Here is a 27,866-nt window from a genome sequence, read left to right as displayed (position 1 = left end):
ATAAACCAAGTGCAGGGCACAAAGTTTGCTTTGTAGATTATATAAAATGTTTATTAGGAAGTAAAGTGCTCAGTTTTACAGATCAATACATTCTTGATCATTGTAGAAGACTTGCATAATTAACAGCTTCCTAATAAGACCAAACACTGTGCATTACTATGCAAAAACCGTACCTTTGACAAATGATACTATAATCTAAAATTGAAAAATGCATCAATAAAATGTCTGTAACATTTTTCAAGTGGCAATGCACTTATTGCAAGGCCCACTGTCAACACACACGGGTGCCCCAGGGAAACTTATTGCACTTCAAGATGAAGTTTGTTATCAAGTAACGACACGTTACAGAAATACACCCCAACAAATACAGCTATTAAAGCAAACATTTTCATCATAAACACATAGTACAAACAAAAGATGAACCGCGTGACTGAATTTACATTTTGAAAGACACATTTTGGATATGAAGATAAAGACAAGGCTCTGTATATTTAAATTGCTTTGGTATTGTATTTTCTGTTTTCCTTGCATTCCAGCTGGCCATGTGTACAGCTGGTGTTTCTTTTTGGTCTGTTTGTTTACAGTCAGAAATGCAGTTCAACACTGAAAAGCTTTCCTCAGAAAGGTTTCTGAGGTGCAAAACCTTTCAATCAAGGCAAAAGAGAGCTTAATCTGGATGTCCTCATCCCACACAAATGACGTACCTACTGTGCTGTGCACTGTTTTGGCAACTTCATGAGAACTCTTGGGAAAGGGTATGAATTTCTTCCCAATACAGGACAAAATAATCCACAGAAGAACCCCCACAAGAATCATAACCTGTTCTCCCACATAATTCTGTTCCCAAGGCACAGCTACTATCAAATTCCAACACTGAATTTCCTTTTCCACCTTACATTAATTAGGTTTCTGTGCGTATGGTTTCTTGTAAACTTAAAAATGGAAAGGCACGAAGTCTATTTGGTTTTAGCAAGTTCTCTGGTTAGAGGAAAGGCATTCAGAGCCACTGCTCATGCAGGCAATGCCACTGCAAGAATATATGGAACAGGGAAGGAAGCTTTGCCTAAGCGGCACTCCCACAAGAACAAAGAGCTAACAACTGCTTGTTGAAACAGAAGGCACCAGCATAACACATGCTACTCATACTTTGTTAAACTGGCATTTTTCCTCTATATACCCTACCAATAGCTGAGATGTGATTGATTATGTAGCTTTCCATTATCCTTTTCACCAACTCTGAGTCTTTAAACAAAAGATAACTGCCATCTTCAGGAAAAAAGCACAATTGACAGCCTCCCTCCTAAACCAGCATTCCACATATGGAAACATATTCCTAGGCAAAACTCCAAACACTGCCTCAATGCTCTCTATAGGAAACCAACAGAATTTCAATGTTCCATCTCCTCTCAAAAATAAAGCTTCTGTGACAAAGATAGGAGAGGGCATTAAATACTAAAAATCAGTGATTATACTACGAATACCTTCCTAAAGGAATCCTGTGCTGCACCTCAGCAGAAGAGTCTATGTAGAAATGTACCTGATAATTTCACAAGCAGTTCAGTTAAATATAAAGACAGACCACATAGTTGAGATGTGATTAGAGCTTCACATGGCACAAGATCAGATTTTCCCAACTCTCAGAAACTTCTCTGCCCCCTTCCCTGTCACACCCAAGGAAAACTTGGTGTTTTTCAATCCTTTGTGCTTTTAAATCATGTATTTTCTGCAAAGTAGCTGTATTTATCTAAGAACCTCTGGAATGTTTATCCCAGGAACACTTAAATCATGAAAACATAGCATTAAAAAATGGGCACTTTGCAACATAGCTGAAAATTATTATGTTAGTTGGGTGTGAAGAGGCAGTTCTCAAAAGTTTCTTCTGAAATCCTAATTATAATGCATTCAGTTTCTACCACAGAATTATGTAATTTACAGCTGTACAAACTAAATGCACTTTCTTCTGCTTAAAGAAACGTAGTACCTCTCAAAACAGAAAAAAAGGAATATTTTAAGTAAAAGATTAGTATACCAAGAATAACTCAGAAAGACAAGTAGAAACTCAAATTTCAAAGAAGTGCTGTTTTATCTGTCAGCTGTTAAAATGAATAAGACAAACATCTTATTTTAAAATTTGCTTTTAAAAGCCTTTAAAAACTGTATTTTCCAAGAGGAAGCAGAAAATTAATAGCCTTTTATTTTAGTGTGCCAGCCACCGCACATTATTTTGTCTGAAGCTTGCTGCCCTCATGCAAGTGTTCCCAATAATACTTTTATGGAATCAGATTTCTGTCCTGGTAGATTTTGTCCCACCTGATATCCATTCAAGATTCCTGCATTTTTGCTTCCAAGGCTGCCACTCTCACTGCTGGCATCACAGAGGCCTGAAAATGATTGATGGAGTGAATATTTACTTTTTCCCACCAGTGAAAGTTGTCCTCAGTGGTCTGATCAGAGCGATCCCCTCATGCCGGGGAACAGCGCTGGGGTATTTGCGGGCTGAATACGGACCGGAAACATTTGGAATCACCTGCAAAGCTCAACCTACACATGGATGTTGCTCCCCCCATTGCCTGCTCCCGCATCAATGCCATCTGACTGGGAAGAAGATGGCCGGGAGTTCCTGGAGCGAGGTTGGCCATTCAGTCCCAGGGGCGTTCCCAGCCGATGGCTCATTTGGGAGGCCGTGTCATCCGACTCCCAGCGCTCCAGCTCCTCTCGCACCAGCCGCTCCATTTGCTCCCTGTGGATTTCGTTATCCCGGCCCAGTCTTTCATCCTAAACACATTAAAAGACCCAAGCTGGAAGTGCAGCTTCCAAACTGCAGTCTAGGCAAAACCCAATACAACCATAGGAAATTCTTATGCCACTCGAGTACTTCCACAGGCTAATGGGGAAACACAGCTCCCACAGCAAATTGCTTTATTTCCAGTGATGAAATGACCAGGTTGTCACCTAGGAAAGCACAGCCTGTATTCCAGCTGACAGATTTTAGAGCCCACAGAAATAACACGTTTCTCCCACTGGCCACTTCCAAAGGGCCCCCAGGACAGAGGGGGTGAAAGGGGAGGCAGCACAAGTCAGGTTAGCCTGGTGACAGAAGTGAACTACTTCCACCTGCCACACACAGTCCCAGGAGCAACAAAGGAGAGTAAGAGCAGGCTGGGCCTGCTGGGCTGGATCCCCTAAACTCTAACAGACTAGTCCACAAAAAATATTGTATTAATCCCAACAGACACCAAGGGATAGAGGAGCTGCTTCAGCAACCACTGAGCACCATTGCTGTCCAGATAACGGGTTTAAATGGTGACATAGGCCTGCTGTAAGACATGTTGTCATATCTGAAGTTTGGATCATATTCCCAAAATTTCATGTTTTAAATTTCATATTTTTCTAACACTTAAATCAATCACCCATTGACAAAGCACTCACCTCCTCTTTCCCACCACTCCTCCAATCCTGCCAAGCCAAGCAGTAGGAAACAGTGCCAACAGCAAGGAAAACATGCAGGTTGTGACCAGACCACAGAGAGTGGGTTTCTTACCTCTGTCACTCCATCTAACAGCCTTCCCAACACATCTCTCCTTTTTAGCTTGGCCCTCTCCATGGCCTCCAGCTTCACAATAACGGCATCGATCTTGGAGACGATACTGCCGATGGAATGCTCCATGCGATCCACCCGCCTCATGAGTCTGAGGACAACAAGTGGGAGCTTCAGTGACTCACAAATTGCCCGGTCAGCACTGTTCTAGCATGTCAACACACAGCGCATACAAGGATGAGACACTGCTGTTATCCAAGCACGCTTCTGACTTCCCACAAACCAGTCCTACTGTCCAGGAGGGACAAGGTACACCGCAGCAAGAAAGTAAAACGGGGGCAAAGCACATGGGGAAAAAAAAGTACATCTTGCGCTCTGCTTTCACTGCTCTTAGGGCATCATCATGAAAATTTGTTGGTTCCAGTTACACAATTCTTTATTCAGCTAGTGTTGCTGAATATTAATAATTAATAATTAATGAATAATTAATTAATATGGAGCTCTATCATTTTGGACAAAATACACACTCATAAGTAACTTAATCTTATTAAAAACAACCATTGAAATCTTATTAAAAACAACTCACTGAACCTAAAATAAACTCAAGGTTTTACTACTTAAAAAAAGTCTTTTCTGGCATTATTGTAACATGACCCTTTTCTTTGACTTTTCAATGACAAGGTCTTACGGACAGGGGTTTTGTTGCTGGTTTATTGTTTTGTTTTTCTGATTTTCTATTTTCTAACCAACTCCCATGGGGCTCTCAAAGGCACTTCCAATTCAGTTACTATTTGAAAGCTACTAAAAGGAGTGACTTACGCACAACAAAATCATAACACTTGCTTTTATTAATAATTTGATTAATATCAAGGAGAGAATACTATATAACCCAAAGAAGAAAAACCACAATGAAAAATAAACCCCAACCAAAGCCCACCATGCAGATTTGTCCCCCTCAGAAGGATAAACTTACACTTGGAACTCTTCATAGGAAACACCACTAGAGCTGCTGCCCCTCCTCCTGGAGCTGTGCCCGCTGTCTTCATCCTCATCCTCCTCAGAGTCATCCAAGCTCCGGGGGAAGCTGCGGCTGCTCAGAGGACGTGGCAGAGAGCTCCTGTCCAGATCCAGATCCTCCTTTGTGAAAACGCAAGAGAGAGAGAAGATGCAAAAACTTTCACCTGTACATGGGGCATAGTGGTGCCAAGGTCAAAGACCTCCTGCCCTCTATCAGCTCCCCTGTGCCTTTTTACAGTTCTGCTCACACAGCCAGGAACAAGAGCAAAAGTGAAGGGAGACAAGAGGATTCTTCTGAGGCAGGAAACCAGCACAGGGCGCAGACTGGCAGACAGTGCTGGTGGAACACCTCTCCTAGTGCTGAGCTCACCCTCTCCTTTTCCAGGTCATCTCTCATCTGCTGATGTTCGTGCTCCGTCAATTCCTGGTCCCCATCCTGGTCATATTTGGTAAATATTGCTTCGATCTCTGCATCTGTGTGCCCCTTCCTGAAAAGGCAGTAAAAGCAGTTCCTTTACTTTCCATTTTTCAGATGCTGAAAGAACTCTGTGTATTAGAAAACACCTCACTTCAGAAGGACTTTCATCCTGAAGATAAAGACATCCCATCATTGCCTATAAATTCACAACACTGATAAAAACCCCTCAGTCCTCACCTTTCATTAGTTAAAGCACCAATCTTCCCTGCACTGAACCTTTCTCCTTCACAACTCCCTTCTACATCTCCTTGATTTGTACCCTTGCCTTGGACTCCTGACTGTCCACAAACTCCTGCAGTGGTCTGACAGAAACATTACCATTTCCTCCAAGGCCTTAGGTCTCTGCTTCCTCAAAGATTTCTGTGGTTTTCTCCCCAAAACACAGAGGTTGGGCCCCAGAGCTCCAAATCCTTTCTCTGGTGTGGGATGCCAACACCAGCCAGAGTGCAAAGAAAAGTACTCTGCTGTGTTTCTTTATCTACATTAGTGTACTTTTGCTAGAGGAAAATCACATCAAAAACTTAACCTCACATGTCCCTGGGGATACTATTCAAGGTAAGAAGTAACAACTCCCCTACCCTTTTAGATCCTGCCGGAGCTCATCAAAATTGAGTTTTCCTCCACCTTGTCTCAGACTTTCTGAAATGTCATCAACAGTAGTTTTCTTCAATTTAAGTTTGATCATGGCTTTGTTGTAGCCCTAAAAGAGAATGTGAAATTTTGTTGTTTCTCATGAAATGAGATTTCTAATAACATTTTGATTACAAAAATCAGCCACTGTACACTCTCATTCAGTGTTTTCAGTGTGATCATTCCAGGCAAAGTCTCATATGACTGAAATACATTGTGATGGGCATTTAATTTACACTCAGATCAATTTGTTTTAACTGTGTACTCTCACTAGCTGCTGCCAGCTTTACTTTGTACAGTTTATATTGTGTTTTATGAAATAAGTTCAGATGTGAGGAATAAGATGTCAAACAAATAAAACATTACATTTACCTTCCTGATAAGGTCAGACAGTTCAATTTCTGCCTTCTGTTGTGCCATATCTGATTTGACTTCAGAGTAGGTATCATTGATAATGGCCAAAAACATGTTCTGTTCATGAGAGAAAACAAAAATTTTGAAATTTGAAATTTCAACAAGACTGAGCCCAACTATTCCTATGACCTTCTTGTGCAGGTATTTATATGTATTTTGTTTTAAAAGGCCAGAAGAAAATTGTAGTCTGTTTAAAAAGAAACTAACATCCACAGCTTCATATTGAAATATGACATGTTGCAGTATAACAACTTTTAATCAACATTACTGGTTATTAACATAACTGGAGGATTACTTTCCACAGAGGGTTCACAGCTACACTCAGCAGTGGCAGTAAACCCTGCAAGGCCAAACTTACACAGGTAACAAATGGAAATTAATCCAGGCAACACAGCTGGCAACAAAAATGCCTGAGGAATCAAGTTAATTATTCATCCCATAATAACCAGCACAAACAAAAGGTTCTTATCTAGTTACAACTCTGCTTGCATTTCAGACTAAAGATAAAAGCAAAAAGCTTAAAATCAGGCACTTGGCATTCATGGCATCAACTCTAAAAAGAGATCTTTCTTGTTCAGAGAAAGGAGAAAATATTGGTCTCACTAACCCTGTGCCAAGCATGTAACTTAATCAAACCATGCTGTCATTACTGAAAGGCTCCTGCTGGACATGGAGTAAACATGACTGAATTGCAAATTGGATATTCATGTTCAAAAAGAGTAACTAAATTTACTGGCATGTTCAGTGCAGAAAGGCGGTGTTCTCTCCTCTGTTTCCTCATGGACTTCAAAAACGTGCTTTGGAACAATCTTTCAGTGCTGTATCTTTATGCATTCATGCCCAACACCAGAGAGGTAAGAGGTAACTTGACAACTCACTGCTGTGCTACTTTTTACTGCTATTTTGCCCAACTTTAAGAGTTGGTGCTTTCTGCTCATCTTACCTAACTTAATTTCCAGGTCTCAGACCGGTCTCAAGGAGCTTACATCAACATTTAATTCAGGCACAATGAGAGGCTTTACAGATATTAATAAACACACAAATAATACTGAGTATTTTGGATAACCTGCTCTGACTTCACCTTCCAGTGCTTTTCTGTTGCCCTTTAAAAAAAGAAATATTTCTTTCCCTTGCTGGACACTAGACTCTGTTCCTCTGGAATGTATGAGGTGCTACAAAGCAAACAGGAAACCTGCTTTATGTGCACCTTTGGCCAGAGTGACCCACATGTTATCTTCCCACTGACTCCTGGTCCACCTCACTGAACACTTAAAATTCTCTGCTTCCTTACTAGTGAACATCCAAGATGAAGTCTTTCCCACAAAAAAAGATCTGAATGCCATTCCTCCTCATCTCAAATAGTAATAAAAAGTGGCACAAAGTATAAGGGTCACTAAATAATATAAAAAATTATGATAATACAGGACTGCTGTACAGTTTTAAGGTTAGTAAAATCCTGCATTTATCCTTGCCAGATAACAGAGTATACAAAAGATGAGTACTCGATTACAACACACTCCCTGATTTATTAGTCAATAAAGTCCACATACTGCCTCTCAGGTAAGCTGAGCTTCCTAAATCCTATTTGAAAAGTGTACAGGTAACCTGCACAGGGGAAGGGAGGAAGGCAGGGCCTGACTCTGCCCTGGAGAAGCAGAACAAGATAGAAGAGAGGCAAACCTGCGTATCTGAAAGCTGCTGCACTGCTGAAGAACCAGGCTCTTGCAGCAGGCAAAGCTGTGTGTGGCATGCAAGAACAAGGCTGCTGTAAACACAGTCCTCCACACATCAGAGGCCTTTATGAATCAAGAGACTGCATGGAACAGTACAGCCACTTTTCACCAAGAGATACAGCCTTGCTGTGTATGCCAACCAGGCACTATTCAGATTTTAGAAATAAAATTCTTCGTAATAATAAAAATTTAATGTGGAGCACTACATGAGAATGACAACAAACATATAATGCAAATCAATTTTAAATTAAGAAAAAAGGAAAGAGTGTAGTGGCCAGTCATGTAGCAGTCAGGCCCCTTCATAGGCCACACACTCACAATTATCAGAAAAAGCCCCAAAAGTAGCAGGAGGAATCAAAGGACAAGTGATGCAAAAACATCCACTAACCCACCCCCATAAACAAAGTGTACATACCAAAAGAATGAAGAACATAAAGAACACAAATGTAGTGAAATAAATGGGTCCCAAAATTCGATTCGCTTCTTCAACCTCTGTGAAGTTGAAGTCTCCCAAAATGATGCGGAACTGAGTAAATCTTAAAAAACAAAACACATCCAGGAGTTGAAGAAAACATCATTGGAGTTGTGTGAGGATTCTCAAACTATTTTATTCTAGCAGTGTGACTGATGGGCTGGAGAGAGGTCTGCACTGCTGTAACACTTGATCAGGCACTGCAAAAACAATTCACCAAGCACATGTACAGGCATAACCAAACTCACAGTCAGGTGCCACACAGAGAACAAAACCATGGTGGTTACTTCTCCCTTTTGGTCACAACAGGAAGCAGAGCAAACTAATAATTACTACTGTGAAGCTTTGAGACCCACTCCCATCTCTGTCACACACATACAACCGCAAACCTCTCCCTCTAAGCTGGAAAAAGCTTGGCACTTTACAGCACCATCAGCATATTTCAAGTTCCTTCACTTTTCTGCAAGAAATTCTTTGCAACACTGCCCCAGTGTAAGGGGGCAGGGGAAATCAGTGACTGAACAACCTGTTAATTGCCTTAGTTACAATCAGGTTATATTGTACTAAATCGACCAAGAAAAAATTGATTAGCAACCTTATACTAAGTCTTCTCTCTCTCCTGGATTCCAGATACTTATAACTTCTGTGGTTGGCTAAGATGAACTCTGTTTGAGTCAAGCAGCTTTGAACACCATCAGGAACACAGCCTTATAATGCATCCATATAATGCATTTCAGTAAGCATTTAACCACTGAACATGGAGTCATTGCTTTGTCTAGGAATGCAACCAACTGCTGTAAAAATCATGTCACACCAACCAAACCATGTCACTTTTAGCTCACTGCTCTGACTATAGCATATTTTTAATCTCACAGCATTAACACTGAGATAAAAATGTCACAAAAATGTGTTTGCTACCAGGCTATATCAACAGTGCTGTGCCTGTAGCTTATCTGTTTAGATGGATGTCACTGGATTTGCCTCTGATAAAGCAACCAATTTACCAGTGCACCGAAATCTTTGCTTTTTTTATACCTGTACTTACATGCAGTCCTGGAAAGTGCTGAAGTCATCAATTTGAGTGCCGAAGACAAGATAGGCCAACTGAGCATATGCTAAGAAAATAATAAAAAACATAATGGCAAAGCCAATGACATCTTTGACACAGCGAGACATCGTGGTGGATAACTGGCTCATTGTTCTGTTGAAGTTAACAAATTTGAAAAGCTGTTAAAGGAAAAAAGAAAAGAAAATGCTGTAAAGACAAGGAAGACAATTTCTGAACCTAATTGCTCTCCAGTCTTTTACATGAGGTGTCTTACTGAACATGACTGGAGACAAAGCAGTATCCAGTAAGAACTACTAACTTATCAATTGAGGAATAATACAAACATTCCTTAACATGTCTGCTGACAAAACACAAGCACTGACTATATCTTCTAGACCTAAACAAGAGCTGACTAATCCTGTGGCAAATTACAACCTTGCTTTTTTATCTGCAAGAAGTTATCCCTGCGTTCTGACTTTAACACATGACTGACTTTGGGAGAAACATGAGTAAACCTCAAATAATGTGTTTCATGAAACTCAGGATTCTGCTTACATTCTAATGTTGGAATAAGGATGTGTGTCTTGGAGTTACCTTGATCCAGACAAAAAACACAGTGACTGCAGCAATGTTGTTGAATTGCATTTGCCAGTATGCCAAAGGTTCAAAATTGGGGAATGAGTTCTGATCTTCTAGCAGCTTCTTCAGGAGCACATCAACAGTTGATGTCCTATAGATGCTAATTCCTATAGCTACCACAGACAGCTGAGGACAAAAGAAACACACAAATTTACAAAAGATTATTAGGGTTTTACAACAACTTGTTTGAGCCATGTACATCAGATAAAGTCAAGATATAAGGAACTTTGTGCATTTCACAAGAAAACCATTATAGTCCTGGACTACAAATAGTCTGGGAGTAAGAAGATCTAGAAGTCATTTCCTTGCCACAGGTGAAGAACAAGACGACAGTGACACCTAGCAGGCTTAGAAAAGTGATGCTGTCACAGAGAAGAAAAATATAAGGAAGGGAATACGACAACTCCAAAAGACAAGGGTGAAAACAAAGAGCAGAAAGACAGCAAGAGCCAAAAAAGCCCCACAGTTTCTCCAGAGCACAGACTGACCAGTATTGCTCAGAACAAGCAACAACAGAGAAGTTGCAGTTTTACCACAGAGGTTTCTTGCTTTGACTTCAGCAAATGAGCTGTTTGTTACTGTAAGTGAACACTTCACCATACAGAGAGAATCATAAGTACATAATCCTACATTTAAACAATGCCCCTCAGGCAAGGCGTAAACACAGAATTTTGACCTTTGTGTGAACCGAATTTTACACCCACACTTGAATACTCTTCACTGACTGTAACAGCAAAGCATCTTATCCCTGCCTCTACCATTAAGTGTAAAAAACAGCACACAGTTCATGTAAACATCCTCCTAAACAGCCCTTCATTTACAAAGAACTGTGAAGCAAATATGATTTCTTTGGATTACAAACACTAACTTCAAGACTTGAAACCTTTGATTCATCCAAGCCTGAAGATAGAAAACGAGTGTGGGACTGGAACTGTTTCAGCACTTCTGGCTTTGTATACTTTTGGTAAGCACAGCTTGATATGAGTCCAGAGAGAATTATACTATGCAGCTTTAAATCCAAAGCTCATATTTCTGGGACACTAAGATTACTGATGTGCAACACTGTCCAATTAACCAAGACAGCTGCTAGCACTCTACATTTTTGAGACACTTCTTCAAACTCGGTATTAGCTGGTGAGTATTCAATACCACAATAAAGCTCTTTGTGGTTCTTTGCACACATACTCAAATCCCAGTCCCATTCCTCAAAATGCAAATCACTTCTTTAAAGCAGATGATTTTCTTACTTGAAAGCCAGTGCAATAGTCTGTACCAGATATGTAGAAGAGAGGGCAAGTTTGTCCCCTCCAATAAAAGCTATGTCTGTATAAACAAAAACTGTGAAAAAGCACAATGGACAAATACTCTAACTTTGCACCAGGTTGAAACCACTGAAGACAAAACAATCAACTTTGCAAAACACACCAACATTGCAACACAGACTAAAATTTTCTTACTAAGACTGAATAGCCTAATAGGTCTGTAAGCATCCTTCCTAATGATGGTCCTATCCCTTAAACCCACAATAGGAACACCGAGTAATTAATGTCTCCCACAAAGCACATTTTAGAAAGCAATTTTAGCCTTATTACAAAGGCTACTTACCACAATGATAAGGATATCAAGGCAATTCCAAAGACTTCTGAAATACTGCAGTCTATGAATGCGAATTTCTAAGATCTCTTCCACCATATAATAGAGAACAAAAAGACAGAAGGACATTTCACAGGCTGCCAGGAAAAAATCAAAAGTGGAGATGTAATGAATCAGCCTCACTGGCTGAAACTGCCAAGATGTAACGAGGCCTCCAGTGGCTGGAAACTCCACTAGCAACCTGCATTTTAAAAAAGGCAAAGAAAAAAAGAATTTAATTTAACCAGAACTGATGAAAAGCACTACTAAAAGACACTTGGGTTTATTTGTATAATTATCTAAATAATAGAAACAAACCCGCATATGATTCAGAGAAGACACCACACAAAAGTTGTAAACATGACCGCACTCAATTTTGACTAAAACCCAAAGGCTTTCAGGAACAGTGAGGAAACAGAGACAGATTTATTTTCATCTATGCCTGTTTCATGCTGTCTAAACTAAAGGCTGATGCTGTATATCCACGTATTTACCTGAATAAGCCTATTCCCTAGAGAAGTCTCCTGCAAACTGCACCCAAGTCATTGTAGCACCAGGAAAGCCAGGAGAGACTCCATGAGGAGTCTCACTTCTTTGACAGCGAGGCATGGCACTTCAGTCTGTCCCCTTTACACAAAACATACACTTACCCATGTCCCCAAAACAAAGCAATCACAAGAAAACCCCAAGCCCACAACCCACACTGTGCAACTGAACACTGCCATGGTTCTGTTCATACCTGACCACGCAGAATAAGTTGATGTTTGCATTGTACACAGAAAAATCAATGAAAGCTGCTCTGGTCCCTCTGTCCAGCCACAGGTTCTTCTTCAGGCTCGCAATCTGCAGAGCTGTCACTTCTCTGGTCCTCGAGAGGTCTTGGTAATAACCGGCCCCGCTGTATGTGGCAATCAAACCCCAGTGGCTGCTCCCATTCAAATCCTTCTCATTGGTATATGTCCAGCTAGTTCAGAAGTGAAACAGAGCACGCTGGTCTTTCCACCTTCAACTTACAATTAACAAAAACAGACACCAACAAAACCTGGCCAAAAACCATGTATTAGTTATGATAAAGATTTCATTTAAGAGGTGCTTGCTACACAGTTTTGATATACCCCCTCAGAGAAGGAAGTCACAAAGTTCCTTTGACTAACACCATAAAATTAGGATGGGAAGATGGGTCACAAGTTTATTAAAAAGGAGAGCATGTCTACAGTAATGCTACATACGCAGTTCCATTCCGGAGTCCAAAAGGAGCAGTATCCTCATTAGCTACAGAATAGACATCATAGCAGTCTTTGATTTCATCCTTTAAATCTTCAGGTATGGAGCACGAACCATTTCTGACTTTCAGCTGCCGAATGCGAGGCACCCCTAGGAGCAGGTTCTCATAATAAATGAAGCTTTTGTTTTCTGCCATGGTTTTGTTGTTGTACCACATCTCCCAGTAAAGACCATCCAGCAAAGGGCCTTCTGCGAACTGGGGAGACAGAACTTTAGTTTGCATGTTGCCAGCACTGATTTTGTAGATCTTCATCCCATGGAAGTGTTAGAATTGCAGTTAAATTTTTCTGACATAAGGCTTTACTGTTACCTGTCCTCCAAGGACACCCCACAAACTTGCCCTACCCTGCCTCACCAACATTATCTGAGTTCTAAATTTTCACATTTTAAAGGCCTACTTTGTTCCATTGCTTTGACATTGTGCACATGGATCTTCATGCACAAGCCCGAACGTGTTATGAAGTAAGATCCTGCAGGTTAAATTTACAGCTCATGACAGGACCAGCAAACCACAGCAATGGAGATATGAAAACTTGGTTTTAGATTACCTTCCAGAAGTCATCCATTGTGGACAAAGTTTTGAAATCAGTTCTCTCCGTTTTTGACACAGGTGCTTCCAGGAAGAGCTGCGACATTACCCTTGTGTAATAGTACATACTGGAACTCACTGTCCCGTAAGTCACTGCAGAAGATTTGGTAAGGAATGAGAGATAAAGGAATGAGGGAAAGAGGAAAAAAAAAAGAGGAAGAAAAAGTATTTTATTTGTTTTGAATACATCAGGTTGTATTTGTACAGATTTTGTAGTGGAACTATTAAGCTTCAAAACAAAATCTACACTAAGCAGCATTTATCTGTCAACTGTGATTAAAATACAAAAAGCAGTGAAGGTAGACTGATCAATCAGTTTAAAATACTCTCTTCTCCTTCCCACACCTCCTTCTATTATTAATGCTTCTACCAAAGCTAACCTCAAGGAAAACAAAGGCACCATTCAGCAGCCTGAAGAGAGGCAGGTAGTGCCTTTTTAGGTGGCTTGTGCTATCCAAGGCATGCATGGAGAACTGGCACAGACAGCACTAAGTCCTCAGGAGAACTATGCTCTGCTTGAGCAGATAATGACAGTCAACCAGGATACTGCCGGGCACTGGGAATGACATGGATTAGGCAATGGACCTCCACCTCAGATGTGCAGTGCCTTTAAGAGAAACTCCCCACAGAAAATAAATGACTGTGTTACTTCTTTTCCCCACACCGGGCCAAACATTTGGCTGAGGGCCACAGAGCATAAATTATAAAATTATGTACAAAACTAAGATGATTTGAGGAAAAAGTCTCTGGCATGGATATTGTTGCCACCTATAAATATTTAAACCACTCCATGGCTAAAACTCAGCGGAGTCTGAAAGATTAGGCCTACACTGAACAATCACTGTCAGTTGTGACAATTTCATAAAATTTGTAAATTTTGTGTTTCCCTAAACAACAAGAGAACAAGAACTATTTTTAATAGATTTCTGCTGTGCACATGGAATGTATCACATGACTGTGCAGTACCTGGATAATCTCTAAATATGTCCTCTCCAAACCACAAGAGAACAAGAAATGGCCACAGCATTTAGCCTGCACTTGGAAGCTCTCTCCTAGAGCATGCCAAGCCACAGACCAGACTGACCTACAGTTATTGCTTATGTGAAAAATAAAAAGGATACTTAAAAAATACTAACGAGTTAGCAATATCTCTAGATATTTAACAGATATTTACACTTCTCCTTTATTCTGTTAGCGAAAATCTTTTTCTGTAGCAAAACAAATAGTTAACAGCATGTTAAAAGTCAAACTTCTCCTACTGAAATAAATTTTACTTTAATGCAGTGCCCTCACTGCTACATCTCTCTTGGTGGTACAGCGTGCCAGCCACAAGCAGCCTTGCATTGCTTTGTTCATAAACCTGCTCTAAGCGTTCTTAAATGACTCAAGAAGGAAAAAAACCACTATATTTAATATATAAACACACCTGCAGTACAACATCAAAACAGTTGTGTCAATGGTATAAAATTTGGGCTTTTTAGTAATCCTGCTGTATTGAAGCAGAGCAGACTTGCTCTCAGAGATAGTATACCAATGTGGTTTTGCATTGGCTTTTCCACTCCGAGATTCCCTCTTGCAAAAATTAAAAACAACACCTTGTTGTATTACAACTGATCATAAATGGCAACTTAAGTGTCTCCAACACTTCAGCCATTTGGGGCAGAACTGTCCACACTAAAAACTGGAGACTTGAAACATACTGGCTTTCTAAAGATACACTAACTCAGTGTACACACGTTTTGTTGGTTTTCTCCCTAGCAAATAAATAAAATAGAAATTTTGTAACTCCACAAAAAGTTCTTTCTTGCATTTTAAGTTGAATGTTCCTCTGTTCTGTATTCTTTAGTGCTATGATACTTCATATGGTATCAAGACAACAAACAAATGACACGAGTCTCCAGCTGTGATCTGTACGTAACCTTGGTGATGAACTTCAAACGTGGTGATTTAGTTCAATTATTTGTCCCAGATGATTAACTCCTCTTCATATTTACCAGTTCTGCTCAGTGATTTCAGAAGTGCAGCAGAAGCATTACACTGCAATGTGGTACTACAATTAAAAAATGCCCTCTAAAAACAAAGAATATTATCATCCTGCCTAAAGATTCAAAACTTGTTAAGGTGCAGGAAGTTGTAGTATTTGCAGTCTCAAGCACAATCCATGTGCAGAATAAACAGAAATATTTGATTCCAAGTATTTGCCTAGACACCTGCCCATTAATTCTTCTCCCACATCAAACAACCTTCCTTCAAGGTAGTACAGAAGGCAAGCAGGTAGTACAGAACTGGGTGCACTGGTGCTGAGCAGTACTTACAGACACACAGGACCACAAGGAAAATCATGTATGTGATCAGCTCCCGTAAAACACTTTTCAGGTACCGCTCTCTGCTGGTGTTGCTCTCTTCCATGAGTCTTGTCCCCCACAGACCTTAAAAGGAAAAAAAAATATAATGATGTGCACAGATGTCTGTTACAGATACACAAGTGACGTAAGAAGTGGTGTTGAAAGCTTAACCTATGTCATGTCTGCTGCAGGTTCTTCTATGGATTGTAAACTGATCTAAGTTTAAGCAAGAGGAGCTTCGTTAGCAGACTGAACGGGACCTGAGGCAGTATCAGCTATCAATGAGATACCATAATAATTTAGGAACAGCTCAGCAGAACTCTAACAGAATCTGTGGAAGTGCTGTCACTTCGAACCACATGACACAAAAACAGATACAAGGAGACATGCACAGACAGCCATCCCTCAAGAAATGGAAGTGCAGTGCTTTGGTATTCTTTTCTTTTAAACATGAAAATCATTGTTCAATGCATGAAAATGAACATCCATTATTGAGCCTTTAGGAGCAGTGTGGCAGGAGGATACTTGAGTCAAACCTATTTTTAGAACGCCCAAATCATAACCTTCCCCTCCCAAATAGGCAAGGCACGTCCAACAGAGACACAGTAAGGATGTTGGTGAGCATTTCTACATGGTTTCTTTCTCTGCACAGCAAAGAGTTATCAATTAAACATCAGTAGCAGCCTAAATGAGCAACTGCTGTCCAGTCTAGCTGTCAACTTGAGCAACTGCGTCACCTGAACTGTTTCTGCCTGTTACCCACTTCATATTATGTTTGACATACCCAAAAAGACAGGAAGAAAAGCTACTGAACTTTGGTGATCCCTTCCACATGGGTAACAGAAAAGCAAAAGGAACTTTTAAGTGGAGTCTCTACAAGGAACAACCACCTTGAAACAAACTGCAGTTAGCAACCACCATACTTATTTCCTATGCCTAGTACAGAACAGAAAAAATGCTGGGAACAGCTGCTGATGCTCAGACTGTTTACCCTTCATGTTTACTCTTCATTTACCTAAAGCAAGGCAATTTGACCTTAGTTTCGGATAAGAAGAAAAGCATTTGAAACTAAAAACTCACTCCTACAGAACTGCACTAAAATTTCATCCTTTTCAGGTGTATTAAACAGCCAACCTTTCAAAACATCCTTTACATTCTCAGTAGATGGAAATGAAGTAACCTCAAACTCCCTAGGAAAAATCTTGGATCTGTCAAACATACCACAGTAATTTGAAATGGAACAATAACAAGGGATAGCCAAAGCACATTATAAAGCTGAAAATGAAGCATGAATTCAGTCAGTCTGCAACCACTGCTGTAAGACTAAGACAAAGGGCTAGGGTGCCTGCTGCAGACCTTTGTTTGCTAACACAGATGGGAATAAGGAAGCTCTTCCCTCTATCTGCATAAATGAGAAAAAAAATAATGTATTAGATGTTTCTTGAAGCCTTTCAGCTACCACATTTTTAAGTTGTGACATAAATCTGGAAACTTCTCTTGCATAGGTACACCAAGTTCTAATTGTCTTAGCATTAATCTCTGTTCACATGGCTTAATTAGTAACTTACAACCTTCCCTAGTGTCAGCCCTCAAATAAGAGAGCTTTTTCAAAGCTGTTCTTTAAGGCCAAGTTAAAAATGTGCAGATAAAGACTGCAACTTTACTACTCCGAGTGCCAAATCCTCCTCCCCATTAGGTCATTCTTGAAGACAAACTACAAATCCAAAAACATTTACAGAGTCACTAATAATAAAGAATTCAACAAATTCAGCCTCTAGCACAGCACTACGTTGCACTAGCAACCCTCATAATAAAGGCAGGAAAACATTATGGAAGAGAGGAAGAAAAGGCTGGAAAAGCCAGTGAGCTAAGCTGGTGAGAAAGCCAAGTCCCGGCTGTCAGCACATTACTCACCAATAAGAAATGTGGTGAGCAGAAGCAGAAAGCTTCCAAACTCAAACTCTGTCATATCAGACTATTGTAAGGAGTCAAGTCAGCAAAGAACAGAAAGTTACAGCAAAGGAAAAACCCAACCAAACAGCACCAGAGATCATACAATGATCTTTGTGCTAAATGAACTCTGAATTTGCCTATCAGCTAGCTTTTTTGCAATATACATATATTATTCCCCTTTTTGCCTTATTAGAATATTGATTTAGATGCATCAAGCATAGTAGAGGTAAGCAGCGCTGGATTTGACATCTGCTGCAAGGACCCAAACTGTTTTGTTTCCGTATATATATTTGCTATTCATCAACTTTCTTTGACAGAATCTGTGTACTTTTATCAAATAAATCTGCAACTAACAATTGCTCGTACTCATTCTGTATGTAGCATTCTTCATGAAAGTAACAATTAATGAGTGACTGGGAAGGGTATTTGGTACCTTCATCTGACAATAACTAAGAAAACCTTTCAAGAAATGCCCAACACACATCAGTGATGACACCCATGAGGACATGGCAGCACTGGATGACCAAGTACAGCTCTACAGGTCAGGATTACCTTTCCAGCCTGGCTCTGGAAACAGACCTTGTTTCTACCCATCAAGACTTCTAGTAACTTCTTCCTTAACAGAGAAGAATAGTCATCCCCTCTTCTCCTCTCAGCATCTGGGACGGCTGCTGAAGAGATCTGTGAAACTAGATAACTAAAGCCACTTCACAGACACTCGTGTTAGAATCTGAGCAGAATCCACAGAAACAAGAACCTACAATACTGGCAGTCTGAAGTAGCTGACTTTCTGTTCACTTAGCAACTCCTGTTACAGTTTCCCCCACAGCTGCAATTACCAAAATCCCGACACCTTAAATCCTCTCTGCATTTTTCTTTCATAACTGACAGCAAGTAAAGTGCAAACTGTCACTGAACATCCTTCAGTACTCAGTGGCCCCTTTTTTGCCATGGTAACACTACCACTGGTGATATCCAAAGGATTTATCCCTCTTGTTGAATTCTGTCTAGCAAGATGGAATTTCATCAAATAAATCTATGCCAAGCTTCCTGTAGTCATCTTGAAATAAAGCTGAGTGCACCATTTTCCAGTCTTCAAAGATTCTCATGGATACCCATGGAATGTCAAAAGAACTATGGAGTGTTTCCAATACTAAACACTCAGTTATCCTTCAAGTGCCCTATAATAATGTCAGGCTTGCAATCAGCCCTTTAACTGTGCAGCACAGGGATCACATTCTTCAGAGAAGGTGTTACCTATTCCACAGCCAAGTACAGCGCCCTGCAGCACCTCCACAGCACCAAAGTCTCACCCAGACATTTACTGTGCCCAGGAATTTATGGCAACATTCTCATCAAAGAGCCAGAAAAGGCTCTGTCGACTACAAGAACTTTAGCTACACTTGCCTACAGATGCAGGTCAGGAATTGACAGAAACCGTTTTGAGCATTACTGCACAAATCACAACACAGATCAAACAGGAGCAACACGTGCCAGGTCACCACTAAGTCACTCTCACACTCACCTCATGTACAAACACTGCTGTTTTTCACCACAGTTAAAAACATACACAGGAGGTCCCTTCTTGGCAACAACTAAGATGAAGGGGGGGTATCTGAACTTACACAAAAGTTTTTATAAAAGGAACATTACTTTCTCCAAGTGAAGCAGCTCTTTTCCTAGACAACTACATATCTCAGCAACAACCCACTGCAAGCAGACACACCACTGAAGACTCTGAAGAGAGCAGTGCCAATTTGTGCACAACACAATTATTACTGGTATTTTTTTCCTGGTCATTCTGGTTTCTTGTTATGAAGTGACTGGGGTCATTGAACATGGTCTCAATAAAATCTGCTAAAAAGAAAACATGCTCTATTCCATAATCTCTGCAAATCTGACTTTCCTACAACTAAGACGCTGCAATGTTCAAGAGGGATTTATTTTGGTTCAATACAGCCGAAGCCAGAGAAATCATTACAGCAAATGATCTTTGAATGCACATGAAAATCAGAGAAGGTACAAATCCTTGCTCAAAGTCAAGTTTGTTTTGACAGTTCCACCGATGCCGTGGCAGCCAGTAACAGTACTATCTACCACTTCAGAAAATCCACATTTCAGAAGAATCATCTTTATTTTCTAAATATGGTTTACTTTTCCTGTAGCTTTTTAACCATAAAGATTTTGCCCGACACTTAAACCAATCCTCTGTTTAAAATCCTCACAGTCTGAAGCTGACATTTTGAGCTTCTCTGAAAAGGAGGGCTTTCCAATGTGCTGCCACAACCTTAAATCCAAAGAACTCCCCATCCAGCATTTTCTCTGCTGTGTCAAATCAACCCTGTACAAGGCCTGCTCAGTAGAGAGTTAATGCAATAAGCTTTGAACAACACCCCAAATGTTCACTTGATGCGTGCCTGGTTTTGCTTCAAACTCTGTCCCTGCTCACCAGTTGTGTGACAACAGACAGCTCTTGACTATCAAGGGCAGCAGCAAGGCACTGCACAATACTGCAGCAAAGAAGAAGTGATTCAAACACCCTCCCAGCAAACCCACTCTTAAGTATCCTACGCCATCCTAACCACCTCTTCTAAAGAATGGGGGGGCTGAGACAGACAGAAGGACAAGCATTCTGCTCCAGCTCTCCAAAGACCTGGTGCTGGAGCAGAAAGCCGAGGTTGGAAAAGACCTCTGAGATCATCGCATCACCCCATCAACCAGACCACGGCACCGAGTACCACATCCAGTCTTTCCCTTAACACTTCCAGAGACGGTAACTCCACCGCCTCCCTTGGCAGTCCATTCCAATGTCACCCTTTCTATGAAGAAATTCCTCCTAATACCCAACCTAAACCTCCCCTTTGGAGGAGAGTCTTACACGGAAAGCAGCCAGGAGTAAGACCTAGGAGGCAGAGAGGTGGGGAAAGGAAGGAGCGAGGTGTGGGTGCATCTACGTGTGCTGGGGGGCATAACCGGGACGGGGATGAGAAGCTGGATGTGCACGAAGAGATGGAGACACAGAGACACAGGCAAGGATGGACGGAAAAGGACTACAGACAACTAAAGAGGAGAGACTACAACCAACTCGACAGCGCGCAGAAGCGGCACCCGCGGCTCGGGAGCCCTGTCAGGGTGTGGGGTGCGTGGCCGCGGCTCTCTCACCTCGCAGTCTCCGCGCCAGGCGCTTGGCCCAGGCCGCTCTGCGGGGCGCGGCTCCGTCGGGCGGCCCCGGGAGGCGGCCCGGCCCCTCGGCCCCGCCGCGCCCCGCGGGGCCCCGCCGCGCCCGCCGCCCGCCGCCCGCCGGGCCGCCCGCGCCGCTGCTCAGCGACGACGCAGCTCGGCTGCCCCACTCCACGTCCATCTCCAGCACCGGCCCGGCCGCCGCCGCCGCCGCCGCGTCCTCCTCGGGCTCGAAGCCCGGGTTGTCCCGGCTCCAGGCCTGCCGCGAGCAGGCGGAGAGCGGCGGCGACGGCGGGCAGGAGCCAGCCCGCACCGCCTGGCCCAGCCGCTCCAGCTCCAGCTGCTCCCGCCCGCGCCGGCAGCCGCCGCCGCCCGCCATCGGACCCGCCGCCGCTGCCGCCCCTTCCCCGCCCTCCGGCGGAAAGCCCGGGGTACGGAGGGAGATGTAGTCGCCCTGGCTGCCGGCGGGAGCGACGGCCGGGACCTCCTCCCCGCCCTCCTTGTCCTCCTCCCACCCCTCCCTCCCCTCTCTCAGGCAGCCCCGGACCGCCCCTGCGGTAGCGGCGCGGGGGCCGGCGCTGGGTGATTGGAGTTCCGCTCATCCTCGGTGAAAGCAGAGGGAGGCCTCACGAAGGGGTTATACTGGTTAAATTTGTGGGGAACAGTGACTTCACATCATTTTAAGAGGCAGTATTAAAGCTCCCCCCCGTCCGGCCCCAGCCCGAGTGAACAGTAACGCAGGTACAGGGTTTTGAGGTTTTATTTAAGTCCCGTTACAGCACAACACCGCCCGGCAGCGCAGAGAGCAGCGTGCCCGAGGGGCGACCCTCGCCCCGTGTGTCCCACAGCCTCCGCCGGCACAGCCCCAGGGACCATGGACCGCCCCGAACCCCAAAAGTCACCACGCGAACTACATTAACAAAGTTCCCCGAAATGAAGCTACTCCCCTCTTCCCTTAGGTAGGGATTGAAAAGGGAGGGAAATATTATTTTTGTTTCCCTTTAAAGGGTGACTTCGTTACTTTCGATGCTGCGACGATCTTGAGAATCCTCGGCACTTTCCAGGGTTTGGTTGCTGATATCGTCAGAGAGCTCAGCTGACACGCGGTCCCGGCTCTCCCTGCTTTCCGCACTCGGGTGGCTGTCGCGGCTCTCCCTGCTTTCTGCACTCGGGTGGCTGTCCCCTCTCTCTTTGCTTTCTACACTCGAGAGGCTGTCCCCTCTGACACCAGACTTGCTACTGTCGTCTTCTGCCTCGTGGCTGTCGGATTTGTGCCGGCTGTCGTTTTCCAAGCTCCGATCATGCGGATTGCTGTCCTGCTCGCTGCTGTCCCGCCCGTGGCTCTGGTCAGACCATACCACGCTGCTGGCGTGCTTCCTCAGGGAGCTGCGGGAAGCAGAATCCTCCCGAGAGACAGAGTGCTGGCTGTCTGCATCCATGTCGCTCTCATCTTCCTCAGTGGCACCATAGATAAGCTGTGTTAGAGAGCAGAACAAGAGCCATTGTCACTCCTGGGGAACCGCTCCATCAAGTGCTGCACTAACGCAGGCTGCGCGGGCTGCGGGGACGCTCAAAGCCTGCGTGATGCACCTCTGCCCGGAGATACTCTGGTGTTTTATGGAGTTACATGAACCTTTCACATTATGAGAAACTCGCATTTGATCCTGGCCTCAGATTTCACGTGTGCAAGTATATAATGATAGTGCGAACTGCAGTTTTGCACATCTTGCAGCAGCGGGCTACACTCCCACCCCAGCGCATTGGCATCCGTCCACACCCCCTGACCCGTGGCACCCAGAGAACGGAAATACATTCCTTCACTTATGCCTACTTTCCCCATACCAATTCTTTTCAAAACCAACTCCCATAAAATGCCATGTCCATTTTCAAGTTCACTCCCCATTTCCAAAACCATGGGTACCACTGCTCAGTGCTACTTACTTTTTTGGCAGCTTTGTAGAGTTTGATAGACTTCAGCAGTGCGGCTTTTGCCCTCATCCTGTAGGCCACACTATCACCTCTGCCAGCATTGTCTCCTCGGGTGAAAGGGAAGGTGGGAAATGGTTCAGTTACTGGAATGTCTGTGGGAAAACTCGTGACAACCTCTTCGGATTCATCTGTGTCATTGGAATCGTTGTCGTCGTCATCATCATCATCATCCACATCTTCATGGCTCTTGCTTGACACATCAGGAAAGTGCTGGAAAACATTCATTATGCATCAGGCAAATGAACACGGATTTGGGAGGTGCAGGCTGGTATCTGTCCCATTCACCCAGGGCTTAGGCACTGCTGAGAAACTATGTGCAGGCACTGCACTGGGTTCACTTCACCCTTCCCGGAGCTTTGTTTTATTTTGGGAGAGATGTTACTGCGAGAACCACACTTGACTGAGGAAAATGAGGGCTGCTACACACTGGCTGCCCTGCAGTGCTCAACTAACATGTTGTCCTTCAAAACACTTACCAGCTGTACTGGGACATCCACGCTTTCTTCTGAAGAGTGAAGGGTCTGAAAGCAACACAAAACTCATATTAGTACACAAAGGCACGTACAGTAGAGCTGATCAGCATGTTGACTGTTCTTTAAGCACTTAATCAAAGCTTGCAAATCTTGGCATGGAAAGACACTCTGCTTTCTCTTCCAGTTAGGTGCCTGTACCTGCTGCGATGATGCCAGATCACTCTGGGGGTACTGCTGACTCTCCTGAGACTGAGAATTCACGTGGTCGTTGTGATATCTGCGCAAGTGATGGCTCCTGGAGTCCTACGAGAGAAAATAAAAGGCAGAGGTTAATCCTCAAAGGAGCAGGCAAAGCTGCCTGCACCCTAACCTCTATTTTCAGGCAGATGTGGAGTACATAGTGCTTCTGTATGGGATGTGTCCTCAGCTATTCACTGCAGTAAGAAGAGAACAAGCCATGATCCCAGATGAACATTGTACCTGAAAGATGTATAGTTGTGCCTCTCCCACTGGCAGAGCCCGGGGAAATTCAGATCAGCTTCTCCAGCTTGTTTTTATTGAGTGGAATTTGGACTTAGGTCTAACGATCCTTGTTTCAGCTAATTCTTAGGCCCTTTCTGGAGGGTGATTTATCTCCCACATCATGAAGACTCTAAACCAAATGCAGTAGCTGGTTCTCAAAGCCAAGAATAGATTTTAAAAGGGTAACAGCTGGCAATTGGGAATAAATCAAATAGCTATATACAAGACTAATGCAGTTCACTGACACCACTCAAAAGAAAATTATAGGGAATTGGATTAAAGTGCTCCTCCAACACCAAATATTGTCATCTGATCCACACTAACGAATCTGGGTTATAGTAATTTTGCCATACTGCAGTCTCTCTTTTTTAACAAGTAACAGCTAACATATTTTTCTTTAAGAAAAAAGATTTCCAGTGCTAGTCTAGAGATAGAACTAATGAAAGTCCACAACCAGGACATAAGACACAGGAAAAAGTCTATGGACATCAGTGGCTCTCTGCTTTGAAACTGGCTCATAACAGCCAGGTGAGGGCATGTTCTGCAAGCATCTACAATCACAGAACAAGTACCTGAAAATGTGTTTTGGAGGAAACATAAAAAAAAATCAAAAAGTATTTATTAAAGAAAATTAACAGAAAGACAAAAGGAACTTACATATTTTTCTTCAGAGCTGGCAGAAATGGCATGGTGCTTGGATTGAATCACCTTGAAGGGAAAAAAGAGAAAAAGCATTTGAGTATTTGCGTTCATGTGCAAAGAAAACAATACAAGTGCTGGGGATGTGTGTTTGTGATTTACTCACTGGCCATGCAGCAGTGATGCTGATAAGGCATAAACACAGAACTGCCACCTTCATTGTGATGTTTTACCTAGAAAATATATTGGAACAGTAAGTCAATAAGGTAAAATACCACAAAAATTCTATAGGATTCCTTTTTCCTGCTGTGCTTCACTGTGCCATGACTAGGTCCCTGCTATGGATTCAACCTGCCCATGCTGATTTTATTTCCTCTGTCCTCCATCACTACCCCCCACCCAGCTGGTTTGTAATGAATTAGCTACTCAAAAGCTACAAGAATTTTAAAACTAAGTGAAGAGCTGAGCAGTGGTGAGAATAGCTACACTGAAAAAGTGAACTGACTCCTGTCATTTACGGATGCACAGACAAAGGAAAAGCTTTGCGAAAAACTAAGTGTTACAAATATCAGCTTTGGTTTATCTTCATTCATTTAACATAGTTTTTTTTTAAGAAGAGGCAGGCTAAGGCAAACTCAGTTTGTATTCTCTTGCCAGTTATTTTAAAACTAGTTTTTAGGGTTATTAAGTCGAGTTGCTGAGTAAAGTCAGTTTATATGAACTAAACTGCTCTTATTCATAGACCTGTATTTCCCCCTCCAGAAGTTTGAACAAAATAACCTGGGTTTCCGAACGAGATGAAGTGAAATAGCTGCTCACATTGCAGCTTTAGCAATTTAATAAATAACTGATGCCTGCTGAAATTAGGAGAGCTACAGTAAATTTCAGTGCTTACTGACCAGTTCCCAAAATAAGGAACATCCCTGAGAATTTAAACCAATTTACTGATGAAAAAGAGTCATTCAAAGGCTTGGTAAGTTACAGCAGGAAAGAAAGCTGCTTAGGACGTTTAGAAGGCATTAGTAAGGCTGGACCTGAGACAGGACACTCCAGTAGAGGTATTGCAATTTCAAGTTTCACAGAGAAGTGTGGCTGTCCCATCCACTCAGGATTGTGCAGCACAGACTGTAAGCCTGCCAGGAGAAACAAGGACACTGCCAGGCAGTGGTTACATGAGGGAGAAAGCTTTCTGTGTTCAAGCACCAGCTTTCAGTTTCCAGTGCATGATTCAGCAGCAGGGTTTTCAGTAACCTTCTCCCAACACCTATCAGCACACAAATTTAAAACTGTGATTATGTGTAATACCTGGCATTGCTAAAGCAACCTTACTCCTATAAAAGCACACCTTTTTCCACAGGGAAATATCAAACATCCCGGCCCAGTGAGGCAGTTTTCAAAGATCTGCTCAGTGTTCACTAGACCAAAGCTGCAGATAGATTGGCACATGCCAGGTAACAAAGCAAAAGAAAATTACCTTTTCTGGTGCTGGAAGAGTGAGCCACAACAAGAGCACTCTTAGGGATCCCAGCAGCAGCTCCAGCTGGCTCCCAGCAGCTCTGGCTTTCTCCCCTTGTCCCCCGACTGCCTGACATCTCTGAGCTCTGGGAATTTAAACCCTGTCCCAAGCACAGCCACCAATCCCCATGTGGCGGAAAAAGATGAGGTCATGAGGCTCCTGGCCACTGTCCTGCCCACGTTCTCCTACACTTCCTCTTTGGCTTTGTGGCTTTTGAAGCAAACAAAAACCACTCTAAGGTTAAAACATTACTTATGGGCGAGATCATTAACCAGCAGGTCTATTGAATGCACAGTATTTGGTATCGTGTAGGAGGGCTTCAGGGCAAGTCTGTCCTCCTTTTGTGAAAAGTCAGAGCTCAGTTTCCCAGAAAACTTTTGTGCCCTGTTCTGCAGGGGGTAGGAATATCTAATGTTTACTGGAAGAAATAAATCTGAACATAAAATTCACCAAAGAGGTGTTAATGTTTTCACAAAGTTGTAGAGTTGCTCTCCAGGGCATGCATGGTGCAACAAGAATTGCAAAGATGGTGCAGAATATGGCCTTTTGTATTTTTTGGTCTGACCTGGGTAAAAAAAATAAATCAGTAGTACTAGTTGTCTCAGTAGGAATTCTGCATCCAGAAACTTGCTTGTAAAGGTGCCCAAGAGCCAGTGGTGGTCTAATTAAAGAAGACTGGTACATCTTTATGAGGAATTCTCTCTCCTTTGCTATTCTGGGATTGGGAAAAAAGGCACACCATGGGGTGAAATTCTATGTCTGCTGTGGAGCAGTACATCAGCCCTTCTGATGGGCAATTGTGGCAGCTTGGATGTCCATAGCTCTGGACTGATTCTGCATCAGCTGGGATGTGCTGGAGGAGTCTCAAGCACTCTTCCATTTGATGTTTCTTTAAAAGGACAACGAGGACAACATTCAAACACAGGAAAACATTCCAAACAGCCCTCTCAGAAGGCAGAATATTTACTGTTTCAAGGTGGTTATCTTTCTTCTCGTTTGTGATACCCAGCTGATGATTGCTGTGTCCTTAGTCAAGCAGACAAGAGAGACCTGTTGGTACCAGCTCCTGTTACCGGTTATCCTGTGCTCACTGACACTTCTAGGGCATGTTTAGAGATATCAGGAGTAACATACCCACGTTAGCTCAGCACCTGCCCATCACATCATCACACACACTTAGCTAATTATGTTTTTGAGCTGCCATTGTCAAGAGCCAGAAGTTCAATTTAGTCTTCTTAAGAGACTGTTCTAATATCCCAGAAGAAGAATCAGATGAAAACATAGTATATAGCATATCCTTAGTAGTTCTGCACCTAAAGATCTACCTTAATGAGGACTGTCCTAGCTTTTATTTTTGGAGCTATGTGACCATTGTTATATGGTAACTCAGGAAAGACTTTTCAACCAAAAAAAGCCTTCAGTAACTAGGATTCCAGCAGCATGGTCTTCTGCAGATTTAGACAGATTTACCATCTCCCACTGTATCTGCAGCTCGGTGCTGCTGGAAACCAGTTTGCTGAAGCCCTTGAATGCAGACACAGGACTCCAGCTGGAAGTGGGTGCTCTTTGAAATGTTGGTTTGAGCACCACGCAGTAGCTGATACTTACTTATTTACTAGGGTGGCTCCAAAAGGCCACTGCTGTTGACTCCAGGGAACCCCAAGCAGGCCCTTAGGTAGCCAAGTACATTTGATCCCAAACACCAGTCCTGACCATCAGTGAAAAACTACTTCCATCCGACAGAGCAAAAACAGAGTGAAGCCAGTGGCTCACAC

General features: G+C 42.8%; 2 protein-coding genes across 3 annotated transcripts; both read right to left on the bottom strand.

Annotated features, from left to right (window-relative positions):
* Positions 1-24: 24 nt before the first annotated feature.
* Positions 25-21,357, bottom strand: PKD2 (polycystin 2, transient receptor potential cation channel). Of its 2 annotated transcripts, none has more exons than XM_069012773.1 (15): positions 20,935-21,357; positions 15,790-15,903; positions 13,434-13,567; positions 12,831-13,081; positions 12,341-12,565; positions 11,575-11,803; positions 9,925-10,095; positions 9,328-9,509; positions 8,226-8,346; positions 6,036-6,134; positions 5,612-5,733; positions 4,926-5,043; positions 4,512-4,675; positions 3,542-3,689; positions 25-2,775 (listed from the first exon to the last, which is right to left on the bottom strand). In XM_069012773.1, exons 1-15 carry the CDS (start codon positions 21,329-21,331, stop codon positions 2,542-2,544), a joined length of 2,709 nt encoding a protein of 902 aa, XP_068868874.1. In that variant the 5' UTR covers positions 21,332-21,357; the 3' UTR covers positions 25-2,541. The 2 variants fall into 2 exon arrangements, with proteins under 2 accessions (XP_068868874.1, XP_068868875.1); XM_069012774.1 differs by having other exon boundaries at positions 4,512-4,672; positions 20,935-21,013.
* A 339-nt stretch (positions 21,358-21,696) lies between these two features.
* Positions 21,697-26,169, bottom strand: SPP1 (secreted phosphoprotein 1). Its single transcript, XM_069012772.1, has 7 exons — positions 26,050-26,169; positions 24,742-24,808; positions 24,594-24,644; positions 23,613-23,717; positions 23,418-23,462; positions 22,894-23,151; positions 21,697-22,427 (listed from the first exon to the last, which is right to left on the bottom strand). Exons 2-7 carry the CDS (start codon positions 24,793-24,795, stop codon positions 21,954-21,956), a joined length of 987 nt encoding a protein of 328 aa, XP_068868873.1. The 5' UTR covers positions 24,796-24,808; positions 26,050-26,169; the 3' UTR covers positions 21,697-21,953.
* Between the last annotated feature and the right edge of the window lie 1,697 nt (positions 26,170-27,866).

The sequence above is a fragment of the Aphelocoma coerulescens genome, chromosome 4, assembly GCF_041296385.1.
Source record: "Aphelocoma coerulescens isolate FSJ_1873_10779 chromosome 4, UR_Acoe_1.0, whole genome shotgun sequence".
Classification (NCBI taxonomy): domain Eukaryota; kingdom Metazoa; phylum Chordata; class Aves; order Passeriformes; family Corvidae; genus Aphelocoma; species Aphelocoma coerulescens.
The sequence above is the reverse complement of the archived record's forward strand: the minus strand, read 5'-3'. Positions and strand labels throughout refer to the sequence as shown.

Excerpts from the sequence above, each read along its gene's own strand:
- PKD2 (XM_069012773.1), bottom strand. The coding sequence starts at position 21,331 with ATGGCGGGCGGCGGCGGCTGCCGGCGCGGGCGGGAGCAGCTGGAGCTG. Across the intron at positions 13,082-13,433 it reads CAATGGATGACTTCTGGAAG|TTCGCAGAAGGCCCTTTGCT; the intron begins GTAATCTAAAAC and ends CTGTCTCCCCAG. Across the intron at positions 5,734-6,035 it reads TGTCTGACCTTATCAGGAAG|GGCTACAACAAAGCCATGAT; the intron begins GTAAATGTAATG and ends ATTCTCTTTTAG.
- SPP1 (XM_069012772.1), bottom strand. The coding sequence starts at position 24,795 with ATGAAGGTGGCAGTTCTGTGTTTATGCCTTATCAGCATCACTGCTGCA. Across the intron at positions 24,645-24,741 it reads GCATCACTGCTGCATGGCCA|GTGATTCAATCCAAGCACCA; the intron begins GTGAGTAAATCA and ends TTTCCCTTCAAG. Across the intron at positions 22,428-22,893 it reads TCTACAAAGCTGCCAAAAAA|CTTATCTATGGTGCCACTGA; the intron begins GTAAGTAGCACT and ends TCTCTAACACAG.